Raw genomic sequence first — 21,694 nt, 5'->3', positions numbered from 1 at the left:
GACAGGCTCTTTTCAGTGGTGCCCGGAGCAATAGCCAAGAACTGAAACAGAAGTTCCACCTCAACACGAGGAAGAACTTTTTTACACTGAGGGTGGCAGAGCACTGGAACAGGCTGCCCAGGGAGGTCGTGGAGTCTCGCTCTCTGGAGACATTCCAAACCCTCCTGGACGTGTTCCTGTGTCACTTGCTCTACGTCACCGTGCCTTGTCAAGGGGGTTAGGCTGGATCTCCAGAGGTCCCTTCCAATCCTACCGATTCTGTGATTCTGTGATCTCGACGGTCTCCCCCAGTGACACGTGGGAAAGGCCCTCGTCAGCCAACTCTCCTCGGCAGCTGGGAGCGGGAGTAGGAGCCGAGAACCGAGAACGCGGAGTCGGCCCCCGGCCCGCCCCGCCCCGCCCCGCCCCGCCCCTCAGGCTCAGTGGGCGGTCCCTGGCACCGAGGCCCCGCCCACAACGCGCGTGAGCTGGTGGGCGCCGTCCCCGCCCGCTTCAGGCCGGGTAGCGGAGCGCCGAGCGAGTGAGCGGCGCTGTGTCGATGAGCTCGCTGCTCGTGCTGACCCCTGGCGCCTCGCGACCGCCATTTCCGCCGGCGCCGGCCCGCGGCAGGCAACGATCCCGGCGGGCGGGCGGGACGCGCTGGCGGGGGGCGGCCGGCCGGAGCCGCCGTGCCCCTCCTCGCCCGCCGGACAGGTACGGGGGCGGGGCCGCTCCCCACTCCTCTCCTCGCTCCCTCCCTCAGGGACGGGGGGCGAGAGGGAAGGAGGCGGGGTCGCTTCCTGCGAAGCGTCGCCCGGCATCGGCGGGCCATGGGCACGGCGGTGAGGGGCGCCCGGGGGTGGGATGCGGAGCGGGAGAAGGCTGACACGGAGCGTCGGGAGCAGCTCGGCCGGCTCGGGGAGGCGGTGCCCCGCGGGGCCCGTGAGCAGCGAGGCGTTCCCTGTCCTGGGGGAAGGGCGGGGAATGGCGGCCTGTGGCGGCTGGAGAGCTCGGGACAGCTCTGCCCGGGGCAGCTGCCGGGCGCTCGGGAAGGGACACGCTTGGTGCAGGCGAGTGGACAGGAAGGAAGCCTCAGGGATCATGCTGGACGCTATCCCCTTCCCTCTTTCGCCTCCGGGGCAGGACGCAGGTAGCGTCAAGCAAAGTATCTGCCCAGGTTTCCCTCAGATGGACTTTGGCGCCCCAGGCACCTGGCGCATCCCTGTTGTGCTGCCAGCCGCTGTCCTGCCACCGAGCATTGCTGCCATAGTCTCCGGAGGATCGTGGCCAAGGCCAACGTGGAGCTCAGGCGAGCAGTTTTTCTAAACATACTAAGACGCCGGTTTCTGCCAAAATTATGGGGTTTACATTTGTTCTTCAGTGTTAAAAAACTTTAGCCAACCAAGGCTCGAGCTCCTTCATGATTTTTTTTTCCATGCTTAGTACAAGTCGTTAACTTTTTGGAGGCCAAAGAAATTTTGCTTTTCTACTCGTTCATTTGTTTCTGCTTCATGTAATAATCACTGTTTTGTGCACTAGGTACTGATCTGCATGGGACTTTTTTTAAAGGGGAAGAAACAGGAAGTCTTTGATCTAAAGAATCTGTTGTTTATACTTTTACACACAGGAGGAGAAAGAAACGAGGGAAATTGGTATTTTGCACAAATCAGGACAGCTCTTAATTCTTCATAAAACAGATTTTTGCTGTATGTTTGTTCAAGACATGAATTAGGTGCTTGAGGGATTTTGATGACAGTAGTAGGAATAACTGTTTTCATACTCAGAAAACTAGAAGTTTGAGAAGTCACAGTGAATTTCAGAAGAGCTCTTGTCACTGTTGCTAATGAAATTACTTGGTGGAGGCTGTTTCAAATGCGTACATACATTTACAGTTTCTTCAGCTGTTACATAATTGTCCTTGAAGGATGTAGAGAAAAACAATGTATCGTAGTTTTATGGATGGTCATGGGTATGTTTGGAGTGATCAGTATTTCTTACTTCTTTGGTCATCTCTCTGTAATCTGCAAGAAATTGAGTGGAGAGACTGTAAAACCTGATGGTGTTCCTGAGGAAATATTTTTAGTAAGAATAGCTGAAAATCAAAGATTATGTTAATTGTGTGATTTAATGCCAGTAGGCAGCTCAGCACTATGCAGCCACTTTTTCACTTTCCTCACTACCCTCAGAGAAATGAGGTGAGAGGAAAGGAAGAGTAAAAAAAAAAAAAAATGGGTTGAGATAAATATTTTTTAAGAAGTGGAGAAAAAAATGGAAAATGAGAAGCAAAACAAAACAGGTGATGTAAAGATGATCACTCCTCCCACAGGTACATCAGTGTCCAGCCAGTTCCTGAGCAAAAGCTGGCTGACCTCTCTGAAACCCCTCCTCTCATTTTTTGTTGCTGTCCATGACACTTTATGGAATATCTCTGGTTGGTTCAGATCATCTGCCAGGTTGTGCCTCCTCCTGGCCTGCTGCCCACACCCCAGGCTGTTCCCTGCAGGAGTGGGCAGAGGGAGAAAGGGAAAAGACATTGATGCTGTGCAAGCTCTCAACAATCACTAAAACTCTTTAAGTTTTTGGGCTCTCGAGGCACCAGTGACAGTACATGTCCATGTCGTCTTCTGAGCATATGTCACTGTTTCCTCTTAGCTGAAAAATGAGGCTCAGGTTGCTCCTGCAGCACTTGTTCCACTGAGGAACTGTGGCATTAACAAATGCTGGGTGCCTATCAAGAGGAAAGTTATCCTGTTCACTGGACAGAAAAGATCTGAGCAGGCATCAACAAAAATACAAGTTCAACTGAGATGCCAGCAAGGGATACATGCCAAAGTACACAGATTTCCTTCATGGGAATGTGATCTTTGGGCTTGAACTTGAAAGTCCTGACTTTGCATGCAATTCTTTTGGGGAGCATAGTAATTCGTATCCTGGATCAAGTAGGCTCACCAAGCATCTTTTGCAGGCAGCTCAGTGATGGGATGCAATAAACATGGGATTAAAAAGGACTGCTCTTTATCATGACCAATCTCAACAGCTGTACACAATGGCTTTTATAAGCTTTATCTTAAAAAAACAGTTCAGCTGTTCCTTCTTTCAATTTTGGGCTGTTCTAGAATACAGATAGTCTAGAGATGGAAAGGGTAAATTTGTTCATGATCACTTCATACCCACTTGGTCTCATTCTTCTGTCCTTAGAACAGTTTTTTCTCCTTAGTGATACTCCATACTTGTGTTGAAAGCAGGTTTATTTTCTTTTCATTGGAGTTTTGTAAGGCTAGACAAGTTATACTTTCATCTTATTTCAGTTCCTAAGATGGGCAGCCTGTTCCTCCATCCCAGTAACCCTTATTTGTCACTGTTCTTTCAGTCTCTCTCTGAGAGTGATCAGAACTCATCACATATTATATGTGAAGGCTCACTCTGACATTAGTGCTTTTCTGATTTTACTAAAAATAGTCTAAAACTTTTTTTTTTCTCTCTTTTGTTCTATGGTCACTTCTTGTTGGGATTAGCTAAAAATCTACAGGGGTAAACTTTCTACCTCTCACTTTTGGTCTTCAGCTGAGGAGCTATGAATTTAAGCACAAATAATTATTATGGTCCTTAACTTGTGTTATACTCCCCAAGATATTCTTTCAGAACTCTAGCAGGAGTCTTGGTTCAACCTGATAGTAGATTGTATGAAAAAGGGAAACATAAGCACATTGCGAGCTTTGTACTAATACTTCATTTTTCAGCTAACCTTAAAATTTCTAGTATTGTATAATACATTGTATTTACCAGTGTTCTCACAGACAACATTTATTGCATGATCTAGTGTTAATATGCTAGGACATTTTCAATTTAAAAACAACAAGGAAAACATTTTTTGTAAATATGTGATGAGGAGAATTATTCTTGAGCTCTGAAAAACTAATCACTAAACAGTTGGGACTAGCACAATTTGATTACTGACTGCTCACTGAACTTGATGCTGACCTACACTTAAAAATCTTGGGACAATTGGCTGACCAGTGTGTTTTATCTTTTAAAAAAAGTCAAATATCATATTTACTGTCTGCTGAGCTGGAGAACAGAATTAATTGCATCTCAGTCTACTAAGCTGCTACATTCCCTCTCTAGGCTTCAGTCATCCCGTTTTGTTTTCTGTTACCTGTGGAAATAGCTGCATGTCATAAATATTAAAGGGATTGCCATATCATAGATTTCATCAGATAAACAGTCTGATTTTTGAGACTGGCATCTCAATCTGTTTGTTCCAATCTTCATGTTCTTTTCTGAAAAATGGTGCAAGAAATAGTGAATAAACGTGAGAGTGAGGGGATAACTTCTTCCACTTCCGTGCTTGTTACTGGTCATAGGCTCAAATCTGTCATTTTTAGCAAGGTTTCCCATGTTGTGGACTAGTCTGGTGTGTTTTGGTGAGAAGATGAAGGGAAGTAGGCAGAACCACAGTGCTTCAGTAGCAGTTCTTTCACTGTGAGTTGGTCATGGAGATCACTTCTGTCCCTGGCAGTCTCTCCTGTGAGTACATGATAGGACTGTTGGGAAACTGAAGCTGGTTTTCCCTTGCTGATGTTTTGGTGTTGATTGGTTGGTTTGTTTGCCATGTGGAGTGTAGGAATGAAGCAAGACTGCTTTCATAAAGTGTTGATGGCCTCTGGTGCTAACTTTGGTGTTAACAGAGTTAACTGATGTTAACTTTGGGCGTCAGAAAAGATAAGTAGAATTTGTGAATAAAAACAATTCAATAAAACTCTGAAGTTTTTACATTTTCCCTGTAAATGTCAGATTCATTTACTGTTGCTGTTGGAAGGCTGTATGTGATGTCCCATCTAACTTTAGCATTTCTTTCAGCTTTCAGACAGAAAACACACAGAAGGAGAAAAGCAGGCAGAAGACGACAGTAGCGCCGAATGCAGCGAACCAGGAGCCATGGATCTGAAATTCACTTCATCAAGAAAATACATTTCCATCAGTGTACCCTCCAAATCTCAAGCTATGTCTCCCCATATCAAATCAGTAGATGATGTTGTAGTTCTTGGCATGAATCTCAGCAAATTTAGCAAACCTGCTCAATTTTTCATCTGTGTTTCTGGAGTTTTTATGTTTTATCTAATCTATGGATATTTACAGGTAAATATTATGAACTTTTGTCTTAGGCCAATTCCTCCTACCCCATTTCTTTTTCAATAGCATAATAATATAGTGTGTATCTTAATATGTATAGATGTTTAACTAGATATTTACTGCAAAGTCAGCCTTTCAGTATTCAAAAATAGCAAGTAATGTGTAATCTAAGTTTCCGTTATAGTTCATGTGCCTGTAAAGTTTAGATCACTTGGACTTTCATAACTTGATCTTTTACTTTGTGCAAGATACACCAAAGTCTTCATTGATGCTGAAGCCTTTAGATCTCCCTAAGTTCCATGAGTACTGTACAGTTACAGTCATTTTTCTCTCTGCTCTCAGGACAGAGCTGAAACATGTTCTGTGGTAGTTTATTGAACAGAAGCATAATGTTTATGCCATCTTAGTTAAACATTTACCATTCTGCTAATCTTTTCTCTCTTATCTGGAGCAGCTACATTTCTGTTCCCTTTTTAAAGTTACTTTTAAATTTGTTGAGTATTCTCAGTAAAGCAGTGATTAAAAATTTTGATAGTTAAAAATCATGTTTCTAATGCAGTTTTCAAAAGCAGCTGGGAAGTTTGTTAACGTAAAGTTACTTCAAAAGAGTTAAGAGAACGTGATCAGTAATTAAAAGCAGAATCTCAGAAGGGCAAATATTAGGTAGCCTTTTGTTTCTATAACTGATACACCTACACAAGTCTTTATGCAGTGTCTGTATTTTTCCATAACAAATTGCTGTGGTTTAAAATATTCCTACAGCATGCAAATTTATGAACTCACAAGTGCTGTTTAATGTAGGCACTCAAAATATTAATTGTGTGTTCCTAAGAGCTGATAGTTATCAGTAAGGATGTTTGTTAGAGAAAATTTGTATTAAGTTTATCCTGAGATATTTATAAAATATGAATAAAAACGGACTACTGCAGTAAATGAAGTGAAAAGCAGTGGAAAAGCAGGCAGGAAGCCATCTGTAATATGAGATAATTACTAATGGATCAAATGTATTCCCCTAATGAATTGATCCATTAACTTTAGTGTGTTTACAACAACAGTAAATTTCCTTCTTTCATTTTGGAGAACCTAAATTGTCTTTTCTTTTTCAATACTTTGCAAGTTACACATGGCAGATAAATCTAGTTAAAAACCAGCATCTGCAAAGGCTAGATTTGCATGTACATGGAGGAAAAAGGTCTATTGATTTTTTTGTCCATTTAATACTTTGTACTTGACTTTGGTGGGTTTTTGTTTTTATAGGAATTGATATTTTCAGTGGAAGGTTTTAAACCTTTTGGTTGGTACCTCACTTTAGTGCAATTTGGATTTTATTCCATTTTTGGACTAATAGAATTGCAGTTGATTCAGGACAAAAGAAGAAGGTATGTGTTTTTCCAAGCATTTTACCCACTGTCCATGAAATTAGAAGTATTTGATACTTATGGTAAATTTAACTTCTGGTTTTTGAGTGTGAGTACTGTGAGGCATTGCTAACAGTTCTGTAGATAAAAGAAAGTGAATTTGCTGGATGATGTTGGAGAATATTTTAGAAGCACCGACTTGGATTTTGGACCTGTAAGTAGTTTCGTTGACTCTGCTGTCATTGTCCCACTTACAGAACATATTGTATCCTTAAGGTGGCTGATGGAGACTGACTCATGTATGTGTTGCTTGGGATTATCACATCTAGAATAGAGCCAATGCACTTCACAACACTGGAAGCCATCTGTCAGTGAATATGTTTTCCTCTAACATGCTGTGCATCTTGGAGAGTGTCAGAGGTCTGCTCTCTGCTTGCTGGGTGGCTGAGTGGGTTTGCTTCAGAGGATGCACTGAAGTGTTGTGGTTTTCATTTAAGAGGGCACTCATGACACTGCCACAGAATTGTTCTGTGTTTTCACTGCAGTTGACCAAGGAGATTTTTGATGTCTTGAATCCCATGGAAATGGGATATTTTCTGACTCAGTGTAGCCGTTCTGCAACCTCCTACCCATCTATGGCCTCTGCAAAGTGTTTATTGAGGCATTCTGGAAACTTGAATACAGGCTGTTATGGTGTACGTGAATTTTAAAGTTGTCTTATATTCTAGTTGAACATAACTAGTTTTCCTTACCTGCAGTCAGCCTTGGATGATTTTGCATGTACTGGTTTTAGATTATAAAATTCTTTTTTTAGACAAACAACATAACTTCAATAAATTATTCCTTTTATTTTAAACACTGATGGCTTATCTTTCAAGTTATCTAACTTTTTGAGGTGCATCAGATAATATTGCATAGTTACCTTTTGGGTTACTGGTATTTAAGGGATTATGTTACCAGTTGGTAATGCTTACAGAGTATGACCCTTCAAATAAGTTGTGTTGGAAATGTAGATCTGAAATATATTTTGCATTTTACTTTCTATAACCTAGGCATCTTCTTGTAGACATGCAGAAATCTACATTTCTTAAATTTTAAATTTTTCTTCCATGCCTCAGAGTATGTATGCATCACATAATGAGTTACAGATACGACAAGATTGCATTAAGACAGCTCCTTATGTTCTTACCATGGTTCTGAGTATGCGTGAAAAATAGCTGAACATATGCACAGCAGTAACTGTAAAAAAAATCAAAGTGAGCACAAAAGTAACTGTTGGATCATCTGTTGTCAGGTGATAATTTCATCAAACTGTGAACAAAACATCTGAAAATGTTCAACAAGCCTCTCTGTTCATGGTATCTGAATCACTGCTCTCTTAGTTTCATTGAGTTTCATAAAACAATGGTCCTTTTTTCAACTTTCTTAATTTTAAAAATGCCGAGGTTCACGTGAAAACTTCACCAAAGAGGTTGTCACAGTGACCTGTGACAGAACTAAGATCCAGGTTATCTCAGTATACCAATCTTCCACGTTTCCTTTGACAAGTAACCTGAAACCTTTGTCTTGATTCTTGTGTAAATAACATACTTTCTCAGAAGGAGGTTAAAGAATTACTGCTTGAATACTTTATGAGCCATAAAGTTTTTATTGTCTTGTATTTGTGCTTTTTATTCACAGTAATTGAAAGAAATGAAATATGAAATCACACATTTATGTGCATTTTTAAATTTCTATGAAGTGACATTCAGTGAGAAAGATGTTGAGGTTGTATTACAAAAGTATTTCTTTACCTGAATTTTCCAAGCTAAATCTCCTCCAGATGAGTCTGTAACGATAAGATTTGTATGTTTATGTTTTCTAGAATTCCTGGCAAAACCTACATGATAATAGCATTTTTGACAGTGGGAACTATGGGTTTGTCAAATACCTCTTTAGGATATCTGAATTACCCTACTCAAGTCATCTTCAAGTGCTGTAAGCTGATTCCAGTTATGATAGGTGGGATTTTTATACAAGGTAAGTGTTAGTCTTGCTATTAGATGATTTTTTTTAAGTTGTTTCTTTGGGAGGCAGTCATAGATGGAATCCTGTATTTTTTTTAATTCCGCTGGTAGAATTTTTCCTATAGGAGGAAAAATGAGAACTTCTGAAGCATCATCTGAGAAAATGTACAAATATAATTAGATCAACAGAAAATACCTGAAAAAACATTCTGCAGGTCACTTGCAAAACTTCATTTTTACACAAGCCTTCTTAATTTTTAAGAAGTGTAAGTTTGTTTTCTAAATTAAATCACTTCACAAATGAAACAATTTCAATATTGAAATGGAAAACCTGAAATGGAAAAACAAGTCCAACCATGAGTTGTGAAGAAAATCCCTACTCTTGTTTGAAAATGTTAATTCCTAAATTTTGATTGAATGATTAATCAGAAATACACCTGATTTTCCATGTCTTTGGCTAGTGCTAAAGTCATAGTGCATATTTCAAGAAGAGAAATGGAATACGGAGAAAAATGGATAAATTTAAGTTATGTGAATAAATATACTTCAGTGTTTCTGGATTTAGAAGGCCTTAAGTATGTTATGAAAGTTTGTTCAGGAAATAAAAATTTAGTCAGTAAAGGTCCACATGGATGAGTATTATGGAATGAAATCTAGAATGCTGTATTTCTTTTTCTATAGGTAATTCTGGCCTTCTGGTTGAAAACAGCCAAATTTTCAGAGATTTCAACTTTACATATGTATAGATACATGCCTACACAGTATTTACCTTTTAATAGGAGTGATTTTTTATCATTTTAATGCAAAATTACTGGTATTTCCCTAAAGCTTTGTGAAAATTTTTGTTGTGTTGTTAGTAGTGTTGTTGTCTCAGAAGCTGTTTTGTTTTTTTTTTTTTTTAATATTATGGTTAAAATATTCAGTTCAACAAGGTTCCCTTGGAAGCTTATGTTCAAAGTTCAGCTTCTGAGCAAAGAATATGTTATTTCAAACAGATGTATTAACTCCTGGGTTTTCATGTCCTTACATCCTTTTTCCATTCCCCTCCACAATCAGTTTCTCCCAAACTGTAAGACAGCGTAGGGTTCTCAGAGTACCAAAGTTGTCTGTTAGTGTTTGGAATTGACTTCTTTCTGGTAAGTAAAGGCAGCCGAAATGTCTTGTATGAGGGAAAAGTACTGAGAAACATCTAAGCTGTCCTGAGGTTGCTAAGAGAATGCTTTGTCAGGGAGGATGCATTTTGTGTCAGTGCTGTAAATGTGGGCTCAAACCAAAGCTGATCCCAAGAATCAGATATTTCCCATTAGGGTCCTCCCCTGTAGCAGGAATTTCTGTTGTAGAAGAAACTAAGTCAGGTTGTGAAAGACCAGAGCATTGAGTCTTCTGTTTAAGTAGAAGAATGGCATTGGAACAATGTTTCCTTTGTCTTCTAGTCTGTTAGACAGGATAAACATGAAATTCTGAGAGTGCTAACAGTCCATTCTTGCTGTTTGTATTGTGTAGGAAAACGTTACAATATTGTAGACGTGTCTGCTGCCCTATGCATGAGCCTGGGATTAATATGGTTTACTTTAGCTGACAGCACAGTTGCACCAAACTTCAACTTGACAGGTAAAGACATATTATATTTTAGAATTTAAGAAAATGCTTGGTTTTTCCTACAATAAGCATTCTGTAGAAGTTCTGAGTTCTTGTTGGAATGCCTTCAGGTATCCTGCTGGAAATGCAAGTTTCATGTAGCTTTGCTCTAGCAGAACTCTCTCTGTGGCAGAAGAGACCTTTATTGAAAATGTAAGGTCTTAGGTTCCTAAAATTTCTGAAAACTGCACCCTTGTGGTTGAAATGTCTCATGTATTCTTAAGACTTACCCCAGTACATATATATTAAAATAAATGTGATAAAATTTAGTTGGAACATTTTAAAACTTAAAAAGATTAGTTGACTTTTCCTCTTAAATTTTTAAGTATTTTTCCATTTCAAAACCATTTACTTTATATTAACTGATGATCTTTGTCAGATTTGCTGTAGTTTTTAGGTGGAGTTCTCACATTTTAACCTTTTAATACTGTCTAAAATAGAAGCAAAGCAAGGATTTTAACCTGCTTGGATTTAAAAATTTAGTTGAATTTCTTTCTCAAATGACAAAGAATAACTGAATTCCTGAGTTCGTTCCAATGATTTGTGTAGAACTGTTTCCATGCAAATTCCTTTCAGAGGTACTTTGGGTCCAGTTTTTCCAATTGTTTTTACTCATGCTTTACATCCAGTACAACACTGCTGTTCTCATCCATGACTTTGCTGCTGCTGCTCCTGCTCAGCACTGCCACAATGTGTGGAACAATTCTCCTCACACTCCAAACTGTGTAATAGGTGTAAAATTAACATATTTTTTGTCCCCACATTTCTCCTCTCCATGTGCACTGGTGCTTCAGGTTCCAGGTTACCTTTTCGTTTCAGTCCAGTGCTAAATGCTTTTGTCCAGTGGTTTGCCTGGACCATTAAGCATGGCTGGAATGTGAATCATGATGGAGGATGCCCATCGAGACATGCATCCTTCACTTTACAGAGTGAAATTGCTGAACTGGAGCTGTTATTACAGCTTTGGACGAGAGCTGAATCCATGCAGATGAGAGATCTATTTTTTTAGCATTACCAATATTATTCATGTTATCATGTCTTTTCCATTGAGTTATACCTTTTCCAGTGCCTGGTAATTTTGAATGATGAAGAGACCTGAAAAGTCTGGCCATGGAAAGGAAACAGTTCCCAAATTAAAAACACTGTTTTAGAAGTTCTTGCCAAGAAAATACCACCTTAAACTTCATGGGCCTTAAAAATGTTAAATGCTCCACCTCTGACTGTAATAACATAGGATTAAGAAAATAAAACACTGCTTGTTTCTAGTCTTCTAGTTTCTTCCCTGACATGATCTTTTAAGGAACCAAGACTGGAGCAGGTTTTGATATGTATTTTGATAATTAATGTCTTCTGTAATGTTGTATACTTAGGAAAAGTGGCATTTCAACCTGTGTCATTAAATACAACAGTCATGAAAGTTTGTAGGTTGGGAAATGAACTGTGACTGACATGACTAGAGTTACCAGGTTTTTGTTATCAGAAAGCTGATTACAGTAGTGACTGTGTAGTGACTTTGTGGTGAGCATAAGTGGTAGCCTAAAACCATGGGGGTTGGACCTGAACAACAGTGTTTTTTTAAATTAATGTTTCAGTAATGAAAGATTTCCACTGTCAATCCTCTTGCATTTTTTTTACCATTACATCTAGCATTTCAATTTGCCTTTGTCAGGAAAAAAATACTATGGGATTAACTAATCAGAAAGAGTATTTTCTTTGGTTATTTATCTTCATTAACTAACTACAACTGCTGTTGCTCCTGTTACTACAAAAACTACTGCTGATGTTGCCATCAAGCTTAGAGGCACACACAGTGCTCAGGGGTTAGTCAGCGGAGGGAGAGTGGAGGTAGGCACAGCTTTGTACTGGTGTCATGAAATACCTTTTCTGATATTTAGAATATATTATAGGGGAGGGGTAGTTATTTTTCTATTCCTTCGACTTTCTGTCACCATTTTGCTGGTGAATTTTCTGAAGAGGTTTTTGTTTGTTTGTTTGTTTTAATAGGTGTGATCCTAATATCCCTTGCCCTCTGCGCAGATGCCGTTATAGGAAATGTACAGGAAAAAGCTATGAAGTTGCACAATGGTTCTAATTCAGAAATGGTAAATACCACATTTGCAATTTTAAAAGAATGTGTTTTATCACAGGCAAGGCCTACATTGACAAAGCATGGGACTTAATGTGCTTTTCTCTTGCTTATGAAAGGAAAAACTCTTGGTGTACTGTTTTGGGGGTTTCCTGTTTGTCTGAGGACTTCTGCTGATTTTTCTGTTTCATTTTTTAACCTTTCAGGGGTGCTGCTTTCTGTGTGCAACTTCAAATGTATATTGCAGCTACAGGAACACTCATTTCTGTCAACAATTCCTTTGTCTACCCTGCAGGCCTGAGATCAATGTAGTGGTTTTTGTATGATCATGTGCTTAATCTCTGAAAAATATACACTGTTCTTCTGGTATGGTTGAGCATGTGTTACATGGAACATGTTGCTTTTCTTACTTGCTATACTTTATATTCTGGAGTGTACTAGCAGTTGGGAGGCAGGTATTTTTAAATCTTTTGAAATCTGTAAAATTCAGGGTGAATATTTTTGTTCCTGATTCAGTGAAATGCATCATTTTGGAAATGTCTTGCTCAGTATTTTTTATAGACTTACTTGGAATGTGGATTAACTGTTCATATGGTCTGAGGTTATTTTTATTTTTAGATGAAACTTGAATTTGGTGTATTTTTCTCTGAAGTTGAATAAATACTAGTAAAATTTTTACTGTACAAGGCATGATATGAATATGCCGCAGGTAGAAAATTACTGAAATTTATTTTCTATATTTGGCATGTATTTGACATTTAACTAGAAAAATCTAGTTTCTCATGAGAATAGCTTCATAAATGTAGAAAAAGTTAGAAGGAATCTGCATTTAAGGCTAGAAGTGATTTAGGATGGATCTTGTAGCTCAAGAAGTTTGAGCTACAAGTTTCTGGAATGTGGAAGAATATATACCTAAAAGTGTCGCTGTATTCTTGTTTTTATTCTTTTATGTTTTCTTAGTGCTCACTGTTGACTGCTGCTGAGGGCAGAGATTTAGCTACATGAACTGGTGCAGCCTTCTGTAGCTGTCATTTCCAAAATTCAAACCAAAGTGCAATCTGTTGCTGGTTTCTTGCCCACTTTGTGTGTGACAGTTGTTGCTGCCTTACCTACAAAACTCCTGCTCTCTCCAGAACTTTGCTTTTTATTCTGCATTAGCCTGACAAATGTTGATCCTCTTACTGTATACTCATACTGCTTGTAGGGTGTAGTGGTTTAGAATATAAAGGTTTTGTATGTTTCTGGTTTAGACATTACACTTCAGGGTTTTGTTCAGAGAATTCAGTGAAGTACAAGCAGGATTTTGGAAATCATTTTCTGGACTTGTGACTGTGGGTAAAAATTGAATCTGAGTTGGAGATTATGTTCAATGGACAGTGATCTGGAAAGAAAATTGAATAATAAAGGAACCTGTTGTCCACAGGGTCTCTCTTACTCTGTCAGATTTGGAAATTGCCCTGGATTTAAGCAGTTGTGTAAAGGGGAAAGATGTCTTGTGGCTGAAATAGTAACAGCTGTTCTGGAAGGTTATACCTGATTTTTGCCTTATGTGTCATTTTCTGGAGGTGATGTGTATTACACAGCTGAACAAGGAAATAGGAATGTGGTGCTTATTCCTGGTTGTGAAAAGTGAAGTCCTTGGGTACTTAGGGAGACAAACTGGATGCAGAGGCAAATGAAGAAGTAGGAACTGACTTCTGTGTATATAAACAGTGTCAAGTAAAAGCTTTGAGGATCAAGTCATTGGTTTTTAAGTGTTTGAAAGCAGGGCTGCTCTTTAAATGTGTATTCATCCTTCTTTATTCTAGAGTAGCAGTGAGTGCTCTGTTGTCTCATGGAATTTCTATCAATTTTAATAGATTTTTCCCAATAACTGAGATGTTATAACAGCACATGGAGTTTTGAAAGCATAGTAGATCCGCATGTTCTAGGCAGCATTGTGTAGGATAGGTCTGTTGACTCATTCCCTGCTTCACAAGAAAAGGCTACTAAATGTTGTCCAAGCAGCTGAATGCCTCCAGCTGCACAGTAGGATGGATGGATGGATGGATGGATGGATGGATGGATGGATGGATGGACAGTTCCAGTTTCTACTTCTGTTGGCTCAACATGAGAAAGGATAGATGAAGATTGTTTTGTTGCTCAGTGCAGCTATGAATTGAGTAAGGGTGCAGACAAAATAAAGAGCTTACCTGTTTCCTGAGTGTTCTGAGCACTGAGCTGGTCATATTTGAGGCTCCTGTATGCCACAGCCATCGTGCATGTGTGCCATGCTTGTGAACTGAAGTGACACAGCTGAAACTTACGTGACACTTCTGGCAGTCCATGGTGATTGTGTGCTACCCTTTGCACATTTAATGTAATGCAGATCTTTCCTGTGCTGGATAAGTACCAGTTAATGAAGGATGTGTTGCATGTTCTTCAGACTATCAAATTTGCATAGTTGTGGGAAGTCTTAATTAGGCTGTGAAATCCTGAACTTGAAGGATTTACCGCAGTTGACACTGACCTCAGGATATTATTAACTGACTTGCTTTCCAAACTCCTTTTCTGTTGTTGTAGGTAGGAAGAATATGTCTAACACTTATTGTTGACTTTTTGCTGTACATCAACTGTTCTATAAATGCTAGTAAAAATATCATCAAATGCTGCAAATTCAGCTCTGAGTAGCTGAGCTGAACATATTAATAGGGCCAAGCATCTGAAAACATTTCATTTTGTCCTTTGGAATAGTATCATCTAGTAATTCTTTTCTCTTACACTATTCTAGGTTTTGTATTCCTATTCGATAGGTTTTGTGTATATTTTATTTGGATTAACATGCACTAGTGGATTAAGCCCTGCAGTAACATTTTGCTCAAAGGTAGGTGTAAAGATTTCCCTTTTTATATGAAGAATCTCATTGGAAAACCTTGCTCTGTATGATTTAGAAAATCTCATCACTTCTCTCCTCAAAGTTCTATTTTCATCATGTAAACAGGTTAACTTGTATAATTCATACAGTAAGCAAGTTTTTCCAGTCTTTGATGTATAAGAAAGGGTAATGTTTTAAAAAGCAACAAAATCACAGGACCAGACTTATGAGCTTATAATTTCATTATTATTTTTCCATTATTTAACTAAAATTAAATAAGGATTTTTGCATGACCGCATTGTTGAACAGCTTATTATTGCTCAAGCAGTTGATTAAAGTCTGTAGTTTTGTGTCATTTTGCAATACCTCAGGGTTTGTTTTACATTTTCCTAACAGGCTTTTTTTATTGTTGCAGCATCCAGTTCAGACTTATGGTTATGCATTCCTCTTCTCCCTGACTGGGTATTTTGGCATATCCTTTGTTCTAGCTTTGATTAAAATCTTTGGTGCCCTTCTTGCTGTAACAGGTATGAACAAATGGTATTTTTACTGCCTTTGTATAAAAACGAAGTAATCCTAGTCTATTGTTTAGGACAGAGCTTTTGAGAATTGTTCTTACTCTGGCTTTTTTTTCTGTTCTTTGTGCTGACTGATTTGTGTAGCATGGATCTTCACGTGGTAGATAGAATGTATTTGATAGCTTCCTGATTCTTTTTGTGCCACAGTTTCAACCGTGAAGAGCCAGTTAAGTAAACTTGTGCATCCAGTCCATGCTATGTTTTAGTGCAGAAACAAACAGTGTTCTAAATGGAGAAGTTGAAATTGAATCACAGAATCATTTGGGTTGGAAGGAACTTCAAAGACTATCTAGTTCCACCTCCCCTGCCATTAACAGGGCCACTTTCCGCTAGACCAGTTTGCTCAAAAGCCCCATCCATCCTGGTCTTGAGCACTTCCAGGGATAAGGCAGGCACAGTTTCTCTGGACAGTCTGTATCTCAGCACTCTGACAGTATGAATTTCTTCCTAATATCTAATCTAAAGCAATCCTCTTTCACTTTAAAGCCATTCCCCCTTGTCACTACATGCCCTTGTATGAGTCCCTCTACAGCTCTCATGCAGGCCCCCTTTAGGTACTGTGAGGTGCTGTAGGATCTCCCCAGAACCTTCTCTTCCCCAGGTTGATCAACCTCAAGTTTCTCAGCCTGTCATCATAGGAAAATACAGAAAGGAAAAGACTTGCATCATTTAAAATGTAGAAGGAAAAGTAAGGATGTTCTAGAAAGGCATAGTAGGCAGTGACATTGTTTCTAAGCACATGAAACTACAAACATTAGTCACAAGGGCCTGGTGGGGGGGAAGGTGTAGCGGGATGTCATGTAGCTACTTTCCTTTCTTCTTCCCCTAAAAGGCACCCTGGCTTCTGTGCGTGATGCTTTACTTCATTCATAGCAGTGGAGGGGAAAATACGTTGTTGTTCTCTGACCTGAGGGTTGCATGCTCTGATTTCCTATCAGTTATTTCCTCTGCAGCTTATATGTTTCCTATTTGCTTTTAACCGAGTTCAGTAGCTCTCCTGACTGGAAATTGACCCAGACGAGAGGGTTGTTTCGTGTATTAAAATACCTCTTTCAAAAAAAAAAAAAAGTCTCACTGTACTAAAAAAAGTTTTAAAATGCTGTAGAATAGTAAACCTTTTCCCTGGTTTTCTTATGGCTGACCTTGACAATTCTAACACTTTAGCCCTTTCTGTCTTGCCTGTAGCAATATGAAAATGTTTATTGTGCCTTGGAAGAACACCACATTCATTACTGTCCCTACTACCTCCCCCCATCCACCCTCCCCCTTCTTGAGGGGAGTGGGGTGAAAGAGTTTAATGAAAATTGTATTTCTATTAGCAGAGTGAGAAATTATCAGACTTAATTGGGAAAAAGAAGAAAAGGCACTTAATTTAGAAGGAAATGGTTACATAAATATTTTAATTAATAACTGATTTGAAAGAGCAGAAATAATTGTAATTAGAAAAACTGAAGTAATTTAACCATTTTTTAAATTATTCATTTGTAAACTGTTTTCTAATTAAAACTCAATTTTCTTTTCAATTCTCCTTTAATTTTTCATGTAGTAGAAAATCATTTTATTTAATGTGCATAAATTTCTTGGAATGTAAAAAAAATTATTACTAAAAAGTTGAAGTTGGGGCAGATAGTGAAGCAGTAGTGAAGGATGTTTCTTCTACTATAAAACACTCTTAAGTGAATATTTGTTTGTGGGGTAGAGTTGGGAGGAATGAAACTTGGTTTTGTTGCCAAAGCACTGTGGAAGCACATCAGTAGTCATTGGTTCCTTTTGCCAGTGTGTTGTAGTAAGACTAATTTGCATGTAGTTACACAAATATCACTTTCCGGTTTGGTATAGTAAAAGGAACTTCATGGTAAGCAAAATAATTTCTGATAATAAAAAAGAATATATATTCTTTAGGTGCAAACCTCCTGCACCTTGTACTGGGGTCTTTCTCAGTGAGAACCCTGTGCCATCATATAGAATAACACCTTCTCAGGCCCTTAGCCTCCATAGCTAAACTTGTGTGCCTGGCTGCATTCTTACTTGGTTCTTAAACATTTTCTACAACTTTCACTCATTTATTGATTTTTTTTCAGTGATAAACTACATGGGTTTATTGGTACACAATTTGCTATTAATGCTTTATCCTTGTTCATTGCAGATAACATTGAAATTGATCAAATAATTGTTGGAGCTATAGTTAAACTCTTTGGTTGTTCTGACATTATCTCTATTTTGGAAATTGGATTGTATTCTCCACTCTTCTTGCTACCTTGATTCTTTTTAGTGAACAGCTCACATGTAGAAGAATGTCTCTTGGTGATTTTGAGGAAAACTTCCTAATGCAATCATTGAAGTCAGACATCCTTGGTCTCTTAGGCTTCTAAGCAAAATTGTAATTCCCTGCACTGTTAGGGAAAGTTTTAGTAATTTCAAAAGAATGATGAGAGAATAATCCCATTCTACTCAAAAATAGAGCCCAAAACACCACGGAGTTGTAATAACATGAGGAAGAAATGGCAAGATACTTGACCTTTGGTCTTTGGTCTACATCCAAGCTTTAACAGATGAGTTTATATCATCAGTTACTTGGATGTTGCTCTCAGAGACTGTGGATTGATTAGCATAAAGTTATTAAATTGTAAGTCTTATTCTGGAAATTTCCCTGCTGCAGGTAGCATGGCTGGAGATGGTACTACTGACACAGTGTACTTGTTTTCAAAAATCAAATGGTTCCAGTGCTGTTTTGTGCTGCACTGGTGCATCTGTATTCTGTGTTTGCACCAAGGGTGTGATCATCATTTTAGTGCGACAATTATTTTATGAGGTTACCTGCTAAGCCTTTGTTATGTTCTTTTGTTGTAACTGAATTCTAAATAGGTTAATACTTGTTTTCCTCTGCAGTAACAACAGGAAGAAAAGCAATGACCATTGTGCTTTCTTTTTTGTTCTTTGCAAAGCCATTCACGTTACAGTAAGTATTTATAGCTCTTAGTGGTGTATAAAGTATTTTATAAAAAATTATGTTCTTCCTCATGGAAATATAACACTAATTAATCATATTCAGGGTTTAATGCTTGTTTTTTCATATATTCTACAAATGTGGGCAATCTACTGTAAATATTGACTGGCTTGTTGCTAATCATGAGAGAATCATCAGAGAAAAGAGTTTACATTTTTCTAAAAGTCTGGAAGTCAACAAAGAAAATTTATGAAAAACCTTACATAGTATCTAGTTCTTGTGATATATAATAAGTTGTTTGGGTACTGTCTCTCTGGTGGAAAATTTGGCTAAAGGAAGGAATTTTCTCCATTATGGTATTGTTCCTGCTTTTATAAGCTCAAATCTGAATTTTTAGCTAGCCCTTTTAAATAACTGTATTATCTTGATATATTAAATTGTGAAATGTTTGAGCTTGGGCTTAGTTCCTTTTTTTAAATTTTAAGTTAGAGCTTACATTGAAAAATGCAAGTAAGTTGCTACTTGGTTTTAATTGCTTCAGGTTTGAAACAACATAAAATTCTATTTTATTTTTATATACAAATTAATTTAAGAAAAAAGCTTGCGGGCTAATCCCAAATGGAATTTACGTGAGCTAAAAATATTGAGGTTTAAAAGAATGGAGAGCTGAAACAGAAAAGTGCCTACATTGGAAAGTATGGATATAATGCACTGAGTGAGAAAACATTTTGGACCAGTATAAAACACTATAGCTCTAATAACCAAAGGAAGGAAAAACACACTAAAACCCCTCAGGATTATTTTATTCATGTGAGAAAGAACAGATACTATTTAGTTATTATTTAACTTATAAATGCACTTTAATAAGCTCTCCAGCCTGACCAGGAAAAAAGAAAGGTGGAAGGACAGTAATATTCAGGGAAATTCTATCTCAGAGCCCTCTGATTTTTGGGGGATTTTTCTTCAACTCTTCTCTTTGTGTTTAATCCACAAATACTGGTATGTAATTGCTACAGATAAAGTGCTAATAGTTACTTTTTTTCCCTCCTCTGCCTCCCCTCTAGGTACGTGTGGTCAGGCTTACTGGTTGTCCTTGGTATATTTCTTAATGTTTACAGTAAGAATATGGACAAAATCAAACTGCCTTCACTGCTTGGTCTTCGGAAAAAAAGTGTGGAAGAAAGAAAATCAAGGACGTTGTCACAAACTGTATAGATGGTGGTTGATGCCTTGTGTAGAGTTTGACTCACTGTTTTATTGGAACAGTCTTCAACTGATTCACTTTCCAAAGGGAATGTTATTGAAACCAAAGGAGCTGAAGGCATATTGTCTGCTTGCAGATTGCTATAAATGCACACTTTTGTGAGCCCTTTCTTCAGAGCACTTGAATCATCACAAATGGTGTTGTAGGCCATTGTCAGACGGTTTTATCAGCAATGAAGGACAGCAGCTCCTGGCAAACTGCTGAGAAGCTGCACCCAAGTGGGATGCAGTAGAAGACTAGTTTGGGCATTTTAATAATATTGGCCATGTCGCTGATCTGAGATTAGTGGTTCTTTGTTAATTGTCTAGGTGGGGTAATTTAAATGTAATACTGTATTAATCGCCAACTGGTTGACCAAATTGTGAATTTAAAGGTGGAAGGTTTAGAGTACAGTATATTGTCACTTTTTACATTTTGAATAAAAATGATGGAGTTTTTTTAAGTCATTGTTTAGATCATCACAGAACTTGATATTTATTGTAATAATTGAAATTTGAATGGAAATGCTAGTGTTACTCTTTTTGAGTATTGCTTGTAAGTAGCAAAACTGAAATTGAATTTGTGCAGTCAACAGTCATGCTTTTGCTAGGGGGAAGTGGGCTTTTAGGCCTGAATGGGGTGAGATTAAAACAGTGGTGTAAGAAACTTACTTGCTTGATCTGTGGTGAAATACGGAATTTTTAGTGGCCTATGGCCATCCATCATAGTGGTATAAAGAGACGTGGAAGTTTTCCTTAAATTCATATCATCAAGTCAAAATTCTTCAGTCTCAATATTGGAGTAAATAATAACAGCATCAGCTAATGTGATTGGAATATGTATTGTGTCAGTCTTTGTGGTCTTCTGATGAAGTTAAGAGGATTAGGGTACAGATTACGATTTTCTTTCTTCAGTGACAGGAGGAGACAATGTGCTACCAGTCTGTCTTTTTCATCACGAATTTAGGAAGACTAAGTCCATTTATCTCTCTTTTTCTTTCATAGTCAACTTGCTTTTGAATTGCTTGCCATCTCTTTCATTTTATATATATTTAACAACAGCACTTTAAAAATACTAATCACCTTACAAATCATTGTTCTTATGTGGTCATGGTTTTTTTGTTGTTGTGTCCTGTAGATGCATCTTGGTGTGTGTTCTTTCAACTTAGACAAAAATTAATAGGATAATAGAAATATATAGTCAGAAAGAACGTACAAAGAATTATCTCACAGGATGGCCTTCTGTCAAAAATACTAGTTGATGAAAGTATTCAAGATGTACAAAATGTTTTTCAGACGCTTAGGAAGAATTGCTGTTCGAAGGAGCTTGTAATCAAAGCACAGACACAAAATGTGCCTTAAATTTTTCTTATTGATTTGGTAGCTCAAGTCTGCCATCAGTATGTTATGGAGCAGAGCACGGGTTAACAGCCGTCTGAGCACCATGGGATGAACAGGAGAAGAGCTGTGCTGATGGAACAGCAGTGTTCCCAGCACTGATGCTTCTCTGGGGTGTCAGCAAAGCCTCTCAAACACATACAAACCCACTGTTGCCAAATCAGGAGAATTTATTGTGTGGCACAGTTTTGGCTTTTAAATTCCCAGCTGCTGCTTGATCAGTTATGTCTGGGATGAGGTAGAGAGGTGAGAATTTGATGAACAGATACACCTTGAGAGAGAGAGAGATGGCCTGCCATGGCTGTCCATTTTCATGTTCCAGCCAAAGTTTTATGGTAAGGTGTGATAAAGCATTCCAGTTTTTCAGATTTGGTGTAAGAATGCATTTGACCAAGTCAAGGGGATTGATACACTTCTTTCCCTGTAATATTTATGAACTCTTACATTCCCTTGCATTCTTTTCACTAAATTAAGT

General features: G+C 38.3%; 1 protein-coding gene across 2 annotated transcripts; it reads left to right on the top strand.

The window, feature by feature from the left end:
- The first annotated feature begins 600 nt into the window (after positions 1-600).
- SLC35B3 (solute carrier family 35 member B3) lies at positions 601-20,285 on the top strand. 2 transcript variants are annotated; one of them, XM_066187910.1, is made up of 10 exons: positions 601-693; positions 4,840-5,118; positions 6,370-6,491; positions 8,335-8,489; positions 9,980-10,087; positions 12,119-12,216; positions 14,971-15,063; positions 15,470-15,581; positions 18,522-18,591; positions 19,644-20,285. In XM_066187910.1, exons 2-10 carry the CDS (start codon positions 4,918-4,920, stop codon positions 19,792-19,794), a joined length of 1,110 nt encoding a protein of 369 aa, XP_066044007.1. In that variant the 5' UTR covers positions 601-693; positions 4,840-4,917; the 3' UTR covers positions 19,795-20,285. The 2 variants fall into 2 exon arrangements, with proteins under 2 accessions (XP_066044007.1, XP_066043996.1); XM_066187899.1 differs by lacking the exon at positions 601-693 and adding an exon at positions 764-821.
- Positions 20,286-21,694: the final 1,409 nt, after the last annotated feature.

This window comes from Chamaea fasciata, unplaced genomic scaffold, assembly GCF_029207755.1.
Source record: "Chamaea fasciata isolate MVZ Bird 193981 ecotype frontalis unplaced genomic scaffold, bChaFas1.0.hap1 SCAF_1, whole genome shotgun sequence".
NCBI lineage: Eukaryota > Metazoa > Chordata > Aves > Passeriformes > Sylviidae > Chamaea > Chamaea fasciata.
The sequence above is the reverse complement of the archived record's forward strand: the minus strand, read 5'-3'. Positions and strand labels throughout refer to the sequence as shown.

Bases quoted from the DNA above. Each gene is read 5' to 3' on its own strand.
- SLC35B3 (XM_066187899.1), top strand. The intron at 10,088-12,118 runs GTAAAGACATAT...TTGTTTTAATAG, and splicing joins ACCAAACTTCAACTTGACAG to GTGTGATCCTAATATCCCTT. The intron at 15,064-15,469 runs GTAGGTGTAAAG...TTATTGTTGCAG, and splicing joins CAGTAACATTTTGCTCAAAG to CATCCAGTTCAGACTTATGG.